We start from the raw sequence: 18652 nt of genomic DNA on the forward strand, positions 1-18652 counted from the left end.
CTTCCATTGAACTTGGTGGTGCCAGTGGTGCTGGACGATTTTAGGTATTTAGGTGTACATATTCATCGGGACTCACACAAATTTCACTACTTTAGTTGATGGGAAGGGCATCACACATTTTACCACTTTAGTTGATGGGAAGGGCATCACTGTATAACATGATGACCCTCCTGCGACTATTTTATATATTGCAAAACACTCCATTCCAAATTCCATCGGAGATGTTCAAGAGGATGGAACAGTTCTGTACACTCCTCTGGAATGGCTCTACCTCCAGAATTGCGATGTGTAAACTACAGAGGAGAGTCTATGAGGGAGGTCTGAGAGTACCTGATATCCAACTGTCTTAATGGGCGGTGCAATTAATAGTGGTTAATGATTGGGTCTTCTCAGACCAACAGGAACCTGCCTACCGCTCAGACAGGATTACGATCGACGAAGGATGATACAAAGCTATCCTCTATCAGCAACAAAGAGAAAGGACTCTGCCATCTCAAACACAGGTGTTTGTTAGGTCTGTACAGAGTCCACACACTTTCTAGGGTGGCAAGGTAAATTGACAGATCAGACCCCACTGTGGCACAGTGATTTGCTGAGGAAGGTTGGGGGCCTTACAGGTTTCTCAAGATGGGAACTAATTGGGATAGAACATGTATGGAGGGGTCAGGCCTTGATGCCCTTTCCTGATCTGTCCGGAGTACGACATAGCTATACAGAGCATTTCACATACATGCAATTTGGCCACACTATGTTAGGAAACAAAATCCTGTATCTCAAACACACCAAAAGTTAATAAATGGGCCAAAAAATAGTTCTGCTCAATTGCCGATCTTTCCAAAAGTAAACTGATGACCTGTCGGTAGCAGATTAATGTACTGTGGTGTTACACATCGAACAATTTTGTCAAACCTGATTCCTGTATTCACAGAGATAGACCAACTTATCTTTGTGATCTGTGGCGTCGGGTCTTCTTTCTCCCAATAATGTTTTACTCCACGTTCAACCCCATCCCATATCATTATCATGAAGGTGTGTTTCTACCAAAAAGGGATGGCTTCCAATATCTTTCCACAAGAAAAAAGTTAAGGAGCAATCAGTAACTGATCAAAGTACTATGACCTTCTAAAAAGTTAAGGGCCTCATTTATGAAAAGTGATGCATCGCTGCGTGAAAACAGCGATGCGTCACTTTTCACTGCGCACTCCTTGCGACACCAATGATGCGCCATATTTAATGTATGACGCATCATGTCGCAAAGACTTACAGATACGTCAGTATTTCTGACGTATCTGTAAGCTCAAAAGTGACGCATTGCTTGTGTGTGTCACAAAAGTGACGCAACCCCAGCAATGCGTCCTTTCACATGGGGAAAGCCCCATGTGAAAAGGCTTGCGTCAGTCTTACGGCTGCTGTGAGAAAGGCGCAAGATTTTGACGCAACAGCTTCCTAAAAGTGATGCAGTGAAATCTCATAGATTTCACTGCGTCACTATTACTAGGCTTTTTGCGGGGGAACGCCCCCTCTGCATACATTATACCTGACGCAGGTATAATGTGGCGCAGGGGTTTAAAAAGTGACGCATCTACCTAGATGCATCACTTTTTAAATATGGCGCAACAAGGCGCATTTTTTACGCCGCTGGTGCGTCACAAAAAGTGACGCACCGGCGGCGCAAAACCGACGCAAGGCCTCATAAATAAGGGCCTAGATATTTAGTATATCCCATTGCGCACCTGGGCGCAGCCATAATGCCCGAGGAACTCAGTTAATACATTACAGGTGGCACTAAAATATATAGAGGTTGGAAGTTTCACAACACCCTTTGTGGGTCCTATGCACTGCTGACACAACCTGGCATATTCAGAGTGTGGGCGGTAGCGGGGAAGCCACGTTGAAAGCCTTAATAGGGATAGATTTCCAACAGGGCATGAAAAATCCACGTCAGCACTGGAGATCGGAAGTGAAAGTGACAGCCCACGTCAGCGTTGGAGATTTGGGGTGAACTGTGGAAGTTACTTTCTTTTGGGCAAGAGCAGGGTGGTGCCCAAGAGAGAATGGGATGCCAGAGAAATGGCTGGGTTTGAGGTTGAGGTCAAGGGTATGAGAGTTATACCTGATTTATCCCACTCTAATAACCACTTAAATGAAATACAAAATGCCATTTTCCATACACGTGAGGTCAGGAGTGGGTCTGTGTTTTGGGTGCGAGGCTAAAACTGTGCAGGAACCACAGCGGTGGAATAGAAGGAGATACAAGAATAAAGTGGCGGGCCGGTCCTAAGCGGTGAGTCCAGTAGAAGGAGCGCTTGGAGTGCTGCAGGAGAGGAATAAATTACATGGCTCATCTTGAGTTTTGTATGGTGATTCCTAATACTGGAATATCAGCACGTGCTGTAGGTCAGGATTTAGGTATAAAGGTCTCGTAGCTGGTATGAGTGAGTTATTTTGTCCTCTCAGAGATGAGAAATTGATATTTGGGCTTAACACGACGTCTGGATGAGCTGGATAAATCTGTCTACTAGAACACCCCCCTTCCTCACCCCCTTTTAACCACACATCTCATGGACTTTCTGAGAATACTGTAGAACCCAATTCACAATTTGTATTTTGGAGTACCTAGCACTCTATTTGTACTTTTTACTCACTTAAAAATGTATTTCAGAAACCTACGGGTGGAGCTTCCCATGTCTCCTAGATTAACTGTGCGGAGATCTCCACTCCAGTGGCAGAGATTTCCGTACACATAGGTATACATTTAACTAATTAAAGTCAGAGGGGCCGGGGAAATAGTGGGAAAATGTGGAAGAATTTCTACAAAATGAGAAAGACCTGCTAACACAAAACACACACCTATAAAACATTAAGATTATTGCAGTTTACAAAATACACTTCTGAATCTGCTACAGCACTAATAGTTTCAAAACAATTAAAATTCTCCAGCCCAGTCTTGGAACAAATCAAGCAATTCTCATGGCCAAATGCTGGTGCTGCAACACACTTCCAGTGAAATCATTGGAGGCAAGGAATTAAACTAAAACCTCATTGAGATTTCTGGTAAATTAATTAAAGAAATTCTAGAGTTATGTTATAAATAATGTACATTTTTTAATGATCACACAATAAGCCTATATATTGAGAATTTATAAAAAAAAGTATACACTTAATATTACAATTCTTTTAAAAAGGCTTCAACTTTGTAACTTATTTCCTAAAATCTAAAACTGTACACAATAAATTAAAAATGTAACTTTTATTTGAGGGCCTTATTAGATCTCAGCGGAAGAGTTACTCAATCACAATGGTGATGGATATTCCATCATCCGAAATATAAACCCCATGATATCCTATCGGATATATATTTCAGTGGACGGGTTATCTGTCACTGTTGTGATGGAGTAACCCGTCCACCAAGAACTAAATCAGTTTGTTGCAAATTAAATACACTTATTAGTGAGAGTGGATGATTTTATTATTACATTATTGTTTAAAAGTTAATCTGTCTAAATAGAATTATATAACTTTAAAACATAATCTAAAATAAATATGTGGCGGTAATATGTTGTATTTTTTTTTATTAGCTCCAAGTACATTAATTTAAGTTTATTTTCATTTCTATTTTGCTAATTTTTATAATGGACTTTAATCATTTTCCTACAGTTTCCTAAACCAAGATCTCCACCCTGGTGGCAGAGATCTCCACAAATAGACAGAAAGTTACAAATAGTTACTAATAGTACATTAATGGTGGTAAAAAGGTCTATAAAGCATCCACCCTCTCATTTTATGAGATGGAGACTTTAAAGTATTCATCTAGGTGTAAATATCCACTTGGAAAAAAGTGAAGAGCTACACCTAGGTGTAGAAGCAGAGCTAAATGTGAGTACATTGACACTTAGAATCAGATCAATAGTGAAGAGAGGTTGTGGAATCACTACTTACAAGTAAACATTGTGTTACTCCTTTGTCTGTTGAGGTCCTGCCTTCCCCAAAACATCTGCCACAAAAAAAGACAAATGGGTGAAAACTCTTCATTTTAAAACTGTCCCCAGTAGCTAGGAGGTACAAAATATTGAGTTTAAATATCATATCCAGAATACCGGCTATCTTAATATCATTTAGTATAAGTATATAGGTACATATTGGTAAGAACAGATTTACTGCTGTTAACTCCACATCTTGGTTATATCAACACCTGTCATGGGTAGTAAGTGGTATATAAATACAATTTTGAAAAAGACCTTGTGGTCGGAATGCGTTGCCATTAAAACAAATATAACAATCTGTTGTGACCACGATCCTAGAGTGCGAGTGCTTCTTTGTATGGGACTCGATATACAAAGGTTTCCAAATAAAATATACATATATATATATATATATATATATATATATATATATATATATATATATATATATATATGTATATATATATATATATATATATATGTGTGTGTGTGTGTAGGTAGTTATAGTTAAGACCAAGTTTCCCTAGGAAGAGCATTTTTTGTTTTGCTTATAACTTTGGCGTTGTTTGATGAATCTTCATGAAATTTTCCAAACTAATTCTTTGTTCATATCAGCTCCTATGTTGAAAGTTTGGGGGTGATTTATCAAGGGGGGCTGAGAAAAAAAGGGGTCCCATAACTTGTTTTCTCCATGCAAGTTCCATAGGAAACTTTAGACAAGGCTGCAGGTTGAACGGGTGAACAGAATTACCCCAAATTTGGCTGGGAGAAGGGTCTTGGTCTAGAAATCAGGCTTTTGTTTATTTGGTGTAAATCCATTCAGTAGTTTTGGAGAAATATCAAAATTTACAGATATCGATATTTAGGAATTCTGCCATCTGATGGCTGAAGCGTTACGGGAACTAGCTTGATGTTTATTGGATGCGAACGGTTGCAACTAGGAAGTGTTGGCAGCCACTCTAGCTCCCCCAGTATGCACCTCTTCACTGCTTGAGGACTCTGAACTGGAGTCTTCAGGTTGACACTGCACACGGGCTCCCTGGACCTTTTCTTCTGACACCTGTACCCAGCTCCTGCAGTAAGCCACTTTCTGTGCAATGATAGAAAAATGAGAGAACATGCAGATAAATCAACAGCAGGCAGGTGACAGATACTCAGACGAGTCAATATTAAGGAAAAATATACAGAAGTCAACATCAAGCAACAGATACAAAGAGGAGTCAATATCATGCAACAGACACACAGAGGAGTTAAAATCACATAGCAGGTACTTCAAGGAAACCTACTGCTGATCCTTGGTACGAAGGGAACTTGTACGTGTAACTGTTATTCCATGACCCATGTGGAGATATGTCACTATCTGTATTGATGAATCTTTTTACATCACTTTTAGTTGTGTTGTCTGACTAGTGTAATCTGAGTTTACTTAATAAGTTCTATGTAACCAAAGCAAATGCAAATAATGTTTGCCTCGTTCTTCTAACTAGAACCTCTGATTGTGGCATATATGTAACCTTCACTTTCCAGAGTCTGACCTTCACAAGTAGATTGCCTGCCTACAATATGACTGAAAATCTACTTGGAAGGGACATATAAGAAAAACGAAAGGAAGAGAAATAACGTATTGAAGGACGTTTCTATCAACATTTTGAAGAATTTAAACTGCATTAACGATTTTCTGAAGTTATCGATAGCTGTATCATTCTAGCAAGTTTGTTGGGAAATTGTGCTGAATCATACACACATTCCATCTATTTTCCTAAAATTTCAGGCATGTAATGTGAAAATATGCCACGAGATGCCTGCTTTGGGCCAAGTATCGCAGGATGTGTTTTGCGGTAGTCCCCATCCTATTCCCTGATCTCTCTTGCATATCGGACTGCTATACTTTGTTTGACCGATCACTGCCAACCTTAAAAGGCCATCAGTTGCCACTGGTCTGCTTGCCAACACAGGTTAAAAGTGCTTATTTGCTCCAGATAATTGTTTAACCCCTTCCATGCTGATGACGAACCCCAGCCGTCATGCACTACGGTGCTCGTGTGCTGATGACAGCTGGGGTTCGTCACGGCCCGCCCCTGTTCGTGTTGTTTACAGCACACCAGGGGAATCGCGGCCGCATGGAAGGGGTTAAATAAATGTGACAGACAACATTTTCGAAGAATTATAAACAAGGAAACTTGCTAATTGATCCTAGAAAATGCGTGTTGTTGCAGAACTCAGGGTCTCGTTTATGAGGAATTGGCGTAGGGCAGTGCAGATGGTCTTCTTGCTGTGCTACCCTACACCAATGTGAAAGTGCAGGGATGAACCGTGTTTATGAAATGTGCAATTTATGAAATTCCTGTCCTTGCTCCCTGCACTGGTGCATAATTTGCTGCCTAGCGCCAATGTAGGCAGTTGCATCCAGGATTGTTTTTGTGCAGGAAGGTGCCTTCCTGCACAGAAACCACCCTGAGAAGCTTGTTCCTCTTTCTATGTGTGCTGCAGAATGAAGCACACATAGAAAAAGCAAAAAACGAGGAGCAATAAAAATATTTTTCTTGTTATGCCTGCCCTGGGGAGGCATAAGATTTTGTCGCTGTCCCAGGTTTCTGTGATTGAGTAAATCTTTGGACAGCATCAAAATCTATAGGCGTTGCATTGGAAAACTCACCACAACGACCTTGGAGCATCTCCTTGATGGAGACTAAGGCAAGGTAGTGATTTGCGCTGCTTTGTCTTACTCCATATCTATGAAGCCACGAGAAGTGGCTTTGCATCACCTCAAAGATATGATTAGGAGTCTTGCGTTGCCGGAACATTATAAAAAGTGACACTCTGGTAGCACAAGCATCTCATAATTAAGCCCCTTAACTTTATAAAGTGCCATGGGAGATGATGGGGCCTAATGTATAGCAATTTAAAGGAACATGACCAGATATGAAATCTTCCACCGCCAGCTGTTCAAAGATATGACTTTTCCAAATTCATCTTCTGTGCAAATATTACCACGGTGCAAAAGAAGAAACTCAAGGAGAGAGAGTGCAAAAACAATGTGATATTAAACAAATGGGATGATATTTACCGCATAGGGCCCCCTCTGGAACTCACAGGTAGCTGGATCCTGCTTAGAAGCTTTTGTACAGGTCGTTTCTTGAATGTTCAAGTCCAAGACCAGAATGATGATGTCATCGAACTGGAAGTCCACCTATGAGCATAGGAAAATATTAGCAGTGTCTTGTTCAGTTGCAGAGTGAACCTTGTGCAGACTCACAAGTCTCTTGTTTATCACGCATCATTCTCCCTCCAAAACACAGGCAGAATGATAATTAGCTATTCTCTTTGTCAAAATCACCAAGCAACACACTAGAAGACTACTCGACAGTGAGGCTCATCCTCAACCTCCCACACAGACCTCACATCACACCACACATCAGGGAGCTCCACTGGCTCCGAATACACAAATTTACTCAATTCAGACTCCTCAAACACGCATTCAAGGCACTATACAATTCAGGCCCCACCTACCTGAACAGTTGCATCTCTTTGAACCACTACCCAGACACTTCCCCGCCTCAGGGCTTCTATTTGCACAGATCCCACACATATGCAGAGCCAGATCAGCAGGACAGGCTTTTTCTTGCATCACTCCTAAAGCATGGAACAGGCTCCCACTCTACATGAGAGCCTCCTTATCTCTTCTTGAATTCCGCAAGAAGTTTTTATTTATTTTATTTAACTAACCTGCCTAGGTAGAGCTGGGCACCCACACCTGCTCACTGCCAGTATACCCTCGCAGGTGATAGGGTGCTTTACAAATACACGTAACATACTTTCCTGAAAGCAGATAGTAGATTAAAAGGCGTATTGGATGTAAATCCTTGGGCCACTGCCACAGAGGTGAATGAGAACGTCCCTCAGGGTCGAGTCTGTTTTTTGTTATTTTCTTGTCTATTCTGAACAAGCTGGAGATGATTTATCCTACACTATAAGTCATTTATTTTTCAATCAAATAGAACGAATGGTTGTAAACAAGTGTACATTGAATCACCAAACTTACAGTTTTACAATCTAACATGCGAATTTGCTTTCCCATTCCTTACGTCGAATATATATTAATAAATATACCACAGTGTCTTCGGTATTAATGGAACCGACCCCCTACAACTTCATGGTGAATCAGATTTTAAAATGGCTCAACCGGGAGCCATGGCTCACATTTTTGACCTGGTTCAAACAGGTGCTTCTATTAAAATTGTTTATTTTGCCTCAAATTTGCAAAGTTAATATTTCTTGACCTGCAAAGAATCTCTTCGATTGGATAGCTTGCTCATTCCTGTAGGTGATAAAGCATCCGTTTACATCAGAAGTCGTATTTTTCAGCCTCATATCGTAAATAGATGCATTTTGAGGTCCTGTAGGCTAAAAGCCTGTAAACCCATCATCAATTGCCGGGCAACTGATTCCCTAATCTCCCATTTCACTTACTTCATTACAATCCACTTTATCCCCGTCACACCCTTGGAAACTTCTGAGGTCTTAAATCTGACCCACAAAATGAAAGTTCCCAAATCCCTGGACCTCTGCACAGCCACTTCCCTCAAACACCCCCCACCCCTTCCCCTTGCAATGGATTAATATTTCTCTTCAGGCTGGAATTCTTCCCATTTCAACACCGTCACTGCACTTCTGAAAAACATCTGCTGACCCTGAAACACTAATATTTACAACAAGGGGTGGTGAGGTACAGAGTCTCTGAATTAAACAGAAAGCTCTCACCCAGTCAAGAGATCAGGGCTAGATCCAACACCGTTTTTTAGCTCACTGCACCATCCCAGTTTCAGAACCTGGCTGTATGCAAATTAGTCTGTTCCTGTCCCAGTGCATGATGGGAACAGGGCAAACCAAACTACAAAAGCCCATTCTTACACTGGGAAGGAAACAAGCTCCCGGGGACCGGTTTCTGGCATTACAGCCGTCTTCAGCCCGGTTTGCCTGAATCCTGATGGTGCAATGAGCAAGGGTCTCACATCTGAGAATACCCTTCCACGCTTAGGGTGGACAAAAATATTTACAACAAGGGGTGGTGAGGTACAGAGTCTCTGAATTAAACAGAAAGCTCTCACCCAGTCAAGAGATCAGGGCTAGATCCAACACCGTTTTTTAGCTCACTGCACCATCCCAGTTTCAGAACCTGGCTGTATGCAAATTAGTCTGTTCCTGTCCCAGTGCATGATGGGAACAGGGCAAACCAAACTACAAAAGCCCATTCTTACACTGGGAAGGAAACAAGCTCCCGGGGACCGGTTTCTGGCATTACAGCCGTCTTCGGCCCGGTTTGCCTGAATCCTGATGGTGCAATGAGAATTGGCTTGGTAGTTTAGTCTGCCCTGTTCCCATGATGCACTGGGCCAGGGACAGACTGATTTGCATATAGCCAGGTTCTGAGCTGGGATGGGGCAGTGAGATAAATAACGGTGATGGATCAAGCCCTGATCTTTGGACTGGGTAAGAGTGGTCTGTTTAACTCAGACAATCTGTTCATCACCACCCCCTTTTTGTAAATCGTTTTTGGCCACTATAGGTGTGGCAGGGTATACTCAGACATGAGTCCCTTTCTCACTGCTCCATCAGGATTCAAGCAAGCCGGGCCGAAGAAGGCTGAAATGCCAGAAACCGGTCCCCGGTAGCTTGTCTCCTTTCTGGTGAAGAATTGGCTTGGTAGTTTAGTCTGCCCTGTTCCCATGATGCACTGGGCCAGGGACAGACTGATTTGCATATAGCCAGGTTCTGAGCTGGGATGGGGCAGTGAGATAAATAACGGTGATGGATCAAGCCCTGATCTTTGGACTGGGTAAGAGTGGTCTGTTTAACTCAGACAATCTGTTCATCACCACCCCCTTTTTGTAAATCGTTTTTGGCCACTATAGGTGTGGCAGGGTATACTCAGACATGAGTCCCTTTCTCACTGCTCCATCAGGATTCAAGCAAGCCGGGCCGAAGAAGGCTGAAATGCCAGAAACCGGTCCCCGGTAGCTTGTCTCCTTTCTGGTGAAGAATTGGCTTGGTAGTTTAGTCTGCCCTGTTCCCATGATGCACTGGGCCAGGGACAGACTGATTTGCATATAGCCAGGTTCTGAGCTGGGATGGGGCAGTGAGATAAATAACGGTGATGGATCAAGCCCTGATCTTTGGACTGGGTAAGAGTGGTCTGTTTAACTCAGACAATCTGTTCATCACCACCCCCTTTTTGTAAATCGACCCTGAAACACTAGTCATCTATTAGCCCATCACCAACCTGTGCCTCCCCCCCCTGCAAAATCAGAGAAATGGCGGTGATGAGAAAACACCAATAGTGACTGGCCCTAAACCACCTCTTCTACAACAATAGGTCTGGATTCCGCCTCTGAGGGACACCAACATTTCCTCGGCTCAGATAAGGGCTCTTATACTTGACCGTCCAATTCTGCTGGAGAGGTAATAACACTAGCCATGCAGATCAGGTTCTCTGCTGTACTGGAACCACTCATTTCTCACCAACTGCAGCCAAAATGTTAGACTCAAGTCTGTAAAATCCGAAATCCACCTCGTGGGAACCAAGTGTCCTCAAAGATCAGGCCTCCCATGTCTTATTTTCAATATCTAGGTATACCTCCAGGCGAGGTTCTTTGAAAAGCTTTAAGCTGAGCTTCCAAATGTATGTTGGTGAAACTCACATCCGTATTCCATGGAGAAGGGTTCTGGCAATGTGCCAATATCAGCTCTTGCTTGGACCTTGGTTTCCAATGGATGAAGGAATGTTTCCCATGCATGAATGGTGCCAAAAATGAGAACCTGGTGATCAGCTGCACAGTTATTTCATATAGAGCCCCATTTAGGCACACACCTTGCGAACTTGGGTAATGGTTACAATTCCTCTCTTGATGTAAGCGTAGAACTTTGCACTAACAGATTTGTGTTTAGTAACCCGCCAGTGATGTATGCAGCATCAGTTTCTGACGAGATATGGTGAAGGCTTCTACCTGGAGTTAAAGGAGACACCTCACAGGGCACAGGGGTACCCTGAATGTTCAGTGCCCCTATTATAGGTGGCCCTTGTGTCTGTGTGTGCAGGAGGGAATCTCTGGCGCAGTCGGTGTCTGTTGCTGTGCTGTCCCGAGTGGCCTAGCCGTCAATGCAGATCTTCGAAGTGACTGGTGTGGCCTCTATCCTATAGTGTCCCTCATGTGTTGTCATAAACCTCTTTGGTGTGCGGTGCCACTCCCCTACGGTGTCCTGGTCCTCAATCAATGAGCTGCTGCTTGGACTATCAGGTAGATATGTCTCAGGTGGCCTGTATGATGGAGTGTGGGTCAGCTAGCACTTGATCAAAAACACTATGGTATGTTTAGTCCTAGATTAAACAAGAGCTGTGGGGTACATGTAAATCAGAAGAGACATGGTGCCACTTTGACCTATTCTCATATCTCAGCAGAAACTGATATGGATACACCAGTTGGTAGGTCCCTGAATACTAAGGAGTTAGACAGGCGGGTACTGCATCCCAAATGGAACAGATGTGCCGTTTGCCTTATTACAAGTGCAATATATCCAAATGCACTTGTAAAAGTTGGGAGGGATATTCGTCACGTTTGTGAAGGAGTACTACTGGGACAAATTCTAAATCAGTCCCTATGTTATTAGTACAAACCCAGTGTATAAAGTGGGCGGGAACGGAAGGGCACGGTGTGCCCCTACTTTTAAAAATGATCTTAGTCCTTTCCCCTACTTCTTGGTTTTGAAAAAGCGTACTGTAGGAATAGCCGTACTTTTAAATGACACTTTTATTGGTGCAACGTGCATATTAAGGAAGGCCTCTGCAGTGCGCCCGACCTCCTCCCCTTCCCCGCTGTGTCTAGGGGCCTGCAAAGTAAGACTGAAAGGGCCATCAGTGTCGGCTATCTCTGATGGCCCTGCTGCTGCCATGAGCGGTGATTCACACCTCATTTGTGAGGACGCTGCCTGCCTGCCTGCCCCCACTGTGACCTGTGACAATGGTCACATAAGGAGGCTTTGGTGTCAAGCAGCCTGACAGACACCACCTATCTGCTGTTTTTTTGTTATTTTTTCCCAATGCGTAGTGCCCTACTCAGAGGCCAGTGCAGATGGCGGCACCACCCATGCCAGGCTCACTGCGGGCACTTAAAATCCATACATGTCAAACCTTTGGTTACAAATAAACAATAGAGGTGCCCTTCAACAATTTCTTGATCGATAGAATCAAATGGCAAATAAAATACAGCGACAAGGAGCTGACAGAAAGAAGTATACTGACGCCCTTGAACATACATTTGAATATTGTGTTTTTTTTGTTGACCTGCAAGAGCACTGATAGTGAGCAGCGCAATCTAAAAAATCTGAGCAAAAGAAAGATTGCATTCTTCTTACATGAGCTAAAAAGCATCAATCATTCTATCTCAAACATGTAATATTCAGTTTTAAGTAGGTGGACATGTGTGCCCGTACTGACACCCCTGCAGACATATATGTGAAACTGCAGCAGTTTGCATTCCAGCAGGTTGATCATCCATTTTATCAGTCTCAGAAGGATGAAAGTGTGTCACTGAGTTGATTTCAGTAACCTGGCATTCATAGTCCAAAAACCACAGATTATTCTTTTGTAGCAAGCACTTCCTGCACTACAAAATGTTGAATAAAAGCAGAAAGGTTTTATTAAAGGTAAGACTCCAATTGCCATTTACTAAAACACCTAACAGAAAGCCTCTAAAGTACCAAATACGCATAAGTCAAACTTGTTAAAGTGCTTTCATTTAAACTAAAAAATCATAGTACTAGAAAAGAACAAGGCACAATTGGTTTGTTTAGGTAGTAGTAAATCTACACTCAGAGGTTTAGGTGAATTTGCCAAATTTAGATTCGGTTTCGTCTGTACAGGGATTTAAGTTGCAGAGAACTACCCACCAGTAGCTCTCAGGATGTCTTGTAGGAGCTTGCCCGTCGGTGGAGTTCAGGAGTATTTTTTTTCTCTCTCTCTCTCTCCCTCTCTCCACCTACATCCGGTTATGGGAATCCTCCAAAAGGTACAGAGCAGAAGCAGCATACCCTCGTGTTAAAAGAAGTGTCTAGCTGCCGCCTGGTAAGAAGCCTGAAAACAAGCAAATGCTTCCTAGCACACACACTGATGCGTTTTTCTATTCTTTATTTGCCTGAGTTTTTCATTCTTTCTTCATCTCCTCCTTCCTTTCTGTCCCTTTCTATTTGCTTTCTTTTTTCAGTTTTCTTTTTCATTCATTTCCTTTGTTTCTTTCATCCTACTTCTTTTATGGTCTCCATTCTGCCTATTCCGCTCCTGTCTTGTTTGTTTATATGGTTCTTTCTTTCATTGTCTACTTCAATCTTCTCTTTATACTTTCTCTTTGTTAATTTTTTTGATTCCTTTGCTTCATTCTCACTTTCAGTTTTTTATTGCTTCGTTTTCTTTCTTTCCTTTTCACATTTGTTCTGTTTCTTCACTTTGCATTTTACTTCTTTCAGTTCCTTTTTTTCATTTCTTTCTTCTCCTTTTGTTCCTGCCTCTCCTTTAATTCCTGCACTCCATTCATCCCTCCTTTAGTGCTTCTGTCATTAAAATCAATCCCTCAGAATCTATGACATTTAATGGTCCTAGTTAAAAATGTAATGTATATAAAATTGTACTTTTTCTGCGAGTGTACAGTGGAGTATTTGGGCATGCATTTTACCCGTGGACCAATAAAAACCCATGCTTTTAGATCCTATAATGTCCTTGCCACCAGTAATTCATAATCCGGAGTCATTAAGGCTAGGTGTGTTTCTGGTCAACAAACAATTTAGTTCAGTGCGATTAGCGAGATGAGTGGGGTCTTTTGGGTCCTAGTATACTTAATCCAAGCAGTGTCATCCAATTTATTGCATGAGATAGGTCACAAACAAGAACAAAGGGACAAAACTGTTTTACACACAGGTCAACTTTCCAGAGAGCTGGTGTGGCATGGTGCCCTGTGACAATTACATCAGAACTGGAAACTAAAATGTCAGCATTTAAGTTGTGTGTCCTTTACGTACCCAAAATTCTATTAACCTAATTTAATTATCTTGCTTTGCTTCTGGAATTGTAACTGAGACACTAGAGTATTTTTGGAGTTCAATATGATAGAGAGTTCCTAAGTGTTTTTATAATGGGGTCGAATTGGGTTGTAGCTGAAGACAGTGTGAGTTTCATTCAGTGGGGCAGAAGGGTGTTCAGTGGGGGAGAGGATGTGGCACTATGGCCAGAGCCACCGAATTTTGAGCTGGGGGACCTGGTTCAGCCTTCATGACCAGTCCACCAGACCACCCCCTGAGGGAGCACATTCCCAAGATAGACCTTAGAAGAACTGGTCTCTTAGTACCAGCAGGTGAACCCTACCGGTGCCCAGTGTTGGTTAACCTTGAAGCCCTGTCCACCACAATCCATACTTAAGTTCACCTCCAGTCTTGCAGACAGGCCTACAAAGCAGCACACCCTAGAGCAGCAGTGACTTTGTCACAGAGGTCACAGACCCTTGAGTCCAGTCCACCTCACCCATTGGTGCCTCCATTGGCCTTGTTCCAGTAGTACTGATGCAACTCACCAGGGATTTGCAATGCAGGATTTGCATGCATACCAAAGGAGCAAGTTTTCAACACATACTAACAGTCTCTGGAAAGATTTCACCTCATTAATCCCAGTGTAACATGCAAATGCAGCGGTGAGAAAAGTGATCAGAAATGGTTAGAAAAAGGGAGGAGAAGTGCCAATGAAAGAAACTGCATGGCTCGGAGACAAATGACTTATGATTCCACTTATAAGCGTATTTGGAATATTCTGTGATTGGAAACATGTCCCACATTGTAAATGAATTAAAAATAAACAACTTATATATTAAACCTAAAATAAACATGTTTATCGATTGTTTGAATTAAATAACGTTATAAGCTGTAACTGGTCAGTGAAATGCCAGAAGCACTAAAAATTGGTATGTTTTGCTATTTCTAGCCACACCTCCGACTCCGCCCACTAATCCAATCCTCTGCTTATTCCCGCCCCCTGAGTCTCGGCCCACAGTTCCCCTACTTTTTTGTCCCCACTTCAACCACTGTACAAACCCCTACACTTACGTCAATTGAGGATTTGTTACCATTACTAAATTTTGGAAGGTGTGTGTCAAGACTTGGCTTTTTATCAAATAATGCTTTTTGGGTGAAGGGCGTCCCACTTAGCAGCCACGGCCCGTGGAGGGAGTTACGGTGGGCAGGAAGGCGGGGAGGGGGAGGGGCAGGGGCAAGGTGGAGGTTGCTAAAAACCGGCATATGTATAATTGCAGGTAAGTAAACAATTTAATTAATAAAACGAATTTCGTAGCGCGCCTTGCATCGCAAAATGCAATGCAGTGCGAGCTACGAAATTCGTTTTATTAATTAAATTGTTTATTTACCTGCAATTATCCATATGCCGGTTTTTAGCAATCTCCACCCTGTCCCTCCGCCTTCCCACCTTCCTGCCCCACCGTAACTCCCTCCACGGGCCGTGGCTGCCACTTAGCATCCCTCTAGACCAAGTTCTTCAAACTGTGAGGCGCAACCCTCCTCCCCCTCCCCCCAGGGTGTGGGGGCGTAGCTGTGTTCCCAGGGGGGTTCAAATACCTCTAAGTATTTTTAAATGAAGATGGCCTGGATAGGCAGACTTTGATTATTTGCTGCCATTAAAGGCCATCTTTATTTACATCCAGCGTTTCAACTGCATAAAACAAGCATGGCGCTCGTAATCCAGAACTCTGTGGTGGCAGGATCAAAGAGGCGGCTAAAATGAAGTATGTTGTTTTTTTCACCTGTAGGCAACGGCATATAAAATAATGCGCAAATATTTAAGTGGAAAAAAAGCAATTTCAAATATTGGTGAGAGGGGTACTCTTTTATGTAATGAAATTTCAGTTGGTTAATGCTCCAAATGTCTGTCAATGAGACTATATGGCCACATAAGGTAATCCTAGTTAACTCAGTTGGGAAGAGTGAATTGTGTATTTACAGTGCTAAGACGTTCTAACAGGTAACAGCAAGCCTTGTGAATATAAAAGTCATTATATTAAGCACAGTATAAGCAGAGTTACTGGAATGTGTGGCAATAAAGGACTAATTTATGAGGCAGGATTGAATGAATTAAACAACAGGAAAAGGCAAATTATAAAGCAAAGGCAGCACATTTTGTGACAGTATTATTTTTTTTATATAACTTTTAGTGATTGTAGCACTACCTGGGCAAAGATAGTACCGGTTAAAGATCCAAATATAGTAATATGCAATTGAAAGATGACCAGTCAACCTCTGTGACAGGCTTCCTACTGCACAAGAACACATATTACCATGTTTTAGTAACTTTTGTTCCATTTGAGCAACAAACAATTTTCTTTTTGTTAAGGTCTGCAGATTACACATCGGATGACGAATTATGTGGCATATTCAGAAAACGCTGTAACCAAAGAATCATAAATCCAGTTTCCAGCTTATAAGAGAGGCTGCCACAAAATGATTTAGTGTTTATGCTAAAATAGGTGCTTTCAAAAACTCCAATTTAGTAATAGGTAAGCAGATTGTGCCTACAGGAAATATTTGTATAAATCAATTAAAAGGAAACTTTCTCATTAGTAAAGCAGGTGCAGTGGCTTTCGAGCCCAGAAGGGTGTGTTGCCCATTTGATCACAATTCTGACGGTTTCGCTTTTCAAAAAGAGGCATGGAGGCTCATTTTCATTGCTGGTACTAGGCCCTAAGGCATCCTTGCTGCAAAGAGGCGAACAACCCATAAAAGTTCCTTTTTTTCTGAAAGAGACAGAGGGGCAGATATACAAGTCCCTTGCGTCATTTTTGCGCCACCATTGCGTCCCTTTTGTGACGCAGCAGCAGCGTAAAAATGCGGCCCATTTACAAAGTGACACATCTAGGGAGATGTAGTGGTTGTAAAGCCCTGCATCACATTATACTTGCGTCAGGTATAATGTATGCAGGGTGGGCGTTCCAACGCAAAAAAAGCCTCGTAGAAGTGACGCAGTGAAATCTACAAGATTTCACTGCGCCATTTCTAGGACGCCACTGCATCAAATTCGTACGCCTGCTTGAAGCAGGTGTAAGGAGTGACGCAGCACAATGAAGATAGGCCTCCCCCTGCAAAATGTTTTGCTTAGGGGGGCTTGGATCAAAAAGGTTTGAAGACCTCTGCTCTAGACTGCGTCAGGTTCACACAGTACCTGACTCTGTACCCTTCAAATGACATGAAGCCTATATCTTAACCTCTTTGCAGCCCTCCAAAAGCAAGGGTTCTGGGGATCCTCCTTGATGACACAAGCACTATCACTTCCCAACTCAATGAAGTGGCCATGAGTGTGAACATTCAACTCACTCAATATTGGTCAAAGGTCATAAAACCTACTGTTCTCACGGAGCTCTTGACCACTCCAAAGAGGTTGCGGCTGTACAACTGTCGGTTCGCCTTCATTATGGAGGCATTGATGGCATCTTCGAAGAGAGAAGAGTCATAGTCCTTTATCCAGGCTGGGAATCCTGCGGACGACAGGCGCAGAAGGATGAAGTTAGCAGGCAGAACAGACAAGATCAGCCACCAACAGGGGCTTTGGGTGCAGCAGTGAAACAAGCAGGCCTACCTGAGCAGTGAGGAGCAAGGAGGGCTAGCAGGGGTAGTAAGAACTGCATCTTCATGGGAATTCCCTTGCCTTGGAAGTGTCCTTTCATTGGGCCCCCCAGCAGCCCTCTCAGTACAGGTATCTCTGGAATCAGAGCAGCCTTTTATCCCAGCTGTGCTTCTAACCCAGTCAGAACGTTGACCCACAGGCAAATATTTGCTGTGCCAATGACATGCAGGGCACTTCAGACACAAGGGCCATGGCAGAGGGAGGGAGGGAAATGCACATCTGTTAAACATTTACTACAGCCTCTATTTTATGTATGTGGAGTTGAGGCGATCTCAATGGAAAATCGAATGTACAACTCAATTTACATTATCCCTAAACCATGTTTCAGCAGACTTATATAACATTTTTAATCACAACGCCAAAAACCGCATACAGCTATTACATATCGTTTGCTAAGTTCTTTGATCAAAAATCAAAACCCATTAAGTAGTCATTACCTGAGCTGGACTCACAAATGAACGGTACGTTTCCCTGTAAATATAAGGTGATGTGGCACCACTTAGACTCAGTCTTGGTGATGAATTTGTAAAAATGATCATAAAGACTAAATCAGCCAACCACTTAGCAGATCTCACACTGGGGAACATTGCCAAAGACTTGCTATACTTGATTGTGCCTCGTTGAAGAGACCTAGTGATCCTCTTAGTCAAGGAGTTTTCACTGACTGCCTTAAGATTGTTCAAGTTACCCTACTTCTAAGTAAAGCCTTCTTTGGATGTGGCAGACCTCAATAACGTTTGCTCTGTGTCAGATCTTCCCTTTCTCGCTAAAGGTACAGCGAGCTGCGTTACAACTCACAACATAGCGAATACCCACTTCAGTGAGCTCCAGCCTGGTTCAGACACAGGAGCAGTGTGGAAACTGCCATGCTACAGGCAGTTGATGACACACTCAGCATCCTCGACTCTGGCAACTCTTGCTTTCTTGTCCTTCTCAACTTTTCTGCTGTGATTGATAAAGTGAGCTA

The 18652-nt window shown here is 42.7% G+C and overlaps 1 protein-coding gene across 2 annotated transcripts in view; it reads right to left on the reverse strand.

Moving 5' to 3' along the window:
• SPP2 (secreted phosphoprotein 2) overlaps positions 1-17796 on the reverse strand; it is a 65597-nt gene extending 47801 nt beyond the window's left edge. Inside the window, exons 1-5 of one of the 2 annotated variants that reach the window (XM_086956291.1) lie at positions 17638-17796; positions 17415-17536; positions 7030-7152; positions 4942-5052; positions 3940-3994 (exon numbers count right to left, since the gene is read on the reverse strand). In XM_086956291.1, coding sequence (XP_086812417.1) covers positions 3940-3994; positions 4942-5052; positions 7030-7152; positions 17415-17536; positions 17638-17725 — 499 coding nt within the window. In that variant the 5' untranslated portion in view covers positions 17726-17796. Of the gene's footprint in view, positions 1-3939; positions 3995-4941; positions 5053-7029; positions 7153-17405; positions 17537-17637 lie in introns of both variants that reach the window. The other variant, XM_086956290.1, reaches the window with a different exon arrangement.
• Positions 17797-18652: the final 856 nt, after the last annotated feature.

This window comes from Lissotriton vulgaris, chromosome 2_1 (assembly GCF_964263255.1).
Source record: "Lissotriton vulgaris chromosome 2_1, aLisVul1.2, whole genome shotgun sequence".
NCBI classification, from domain to species: Eukaryota; Metazoa; Chordata; class Amphibia; order Caudata; family Salamandridae; genus Lissotriton; species Lissotriton vulgaris.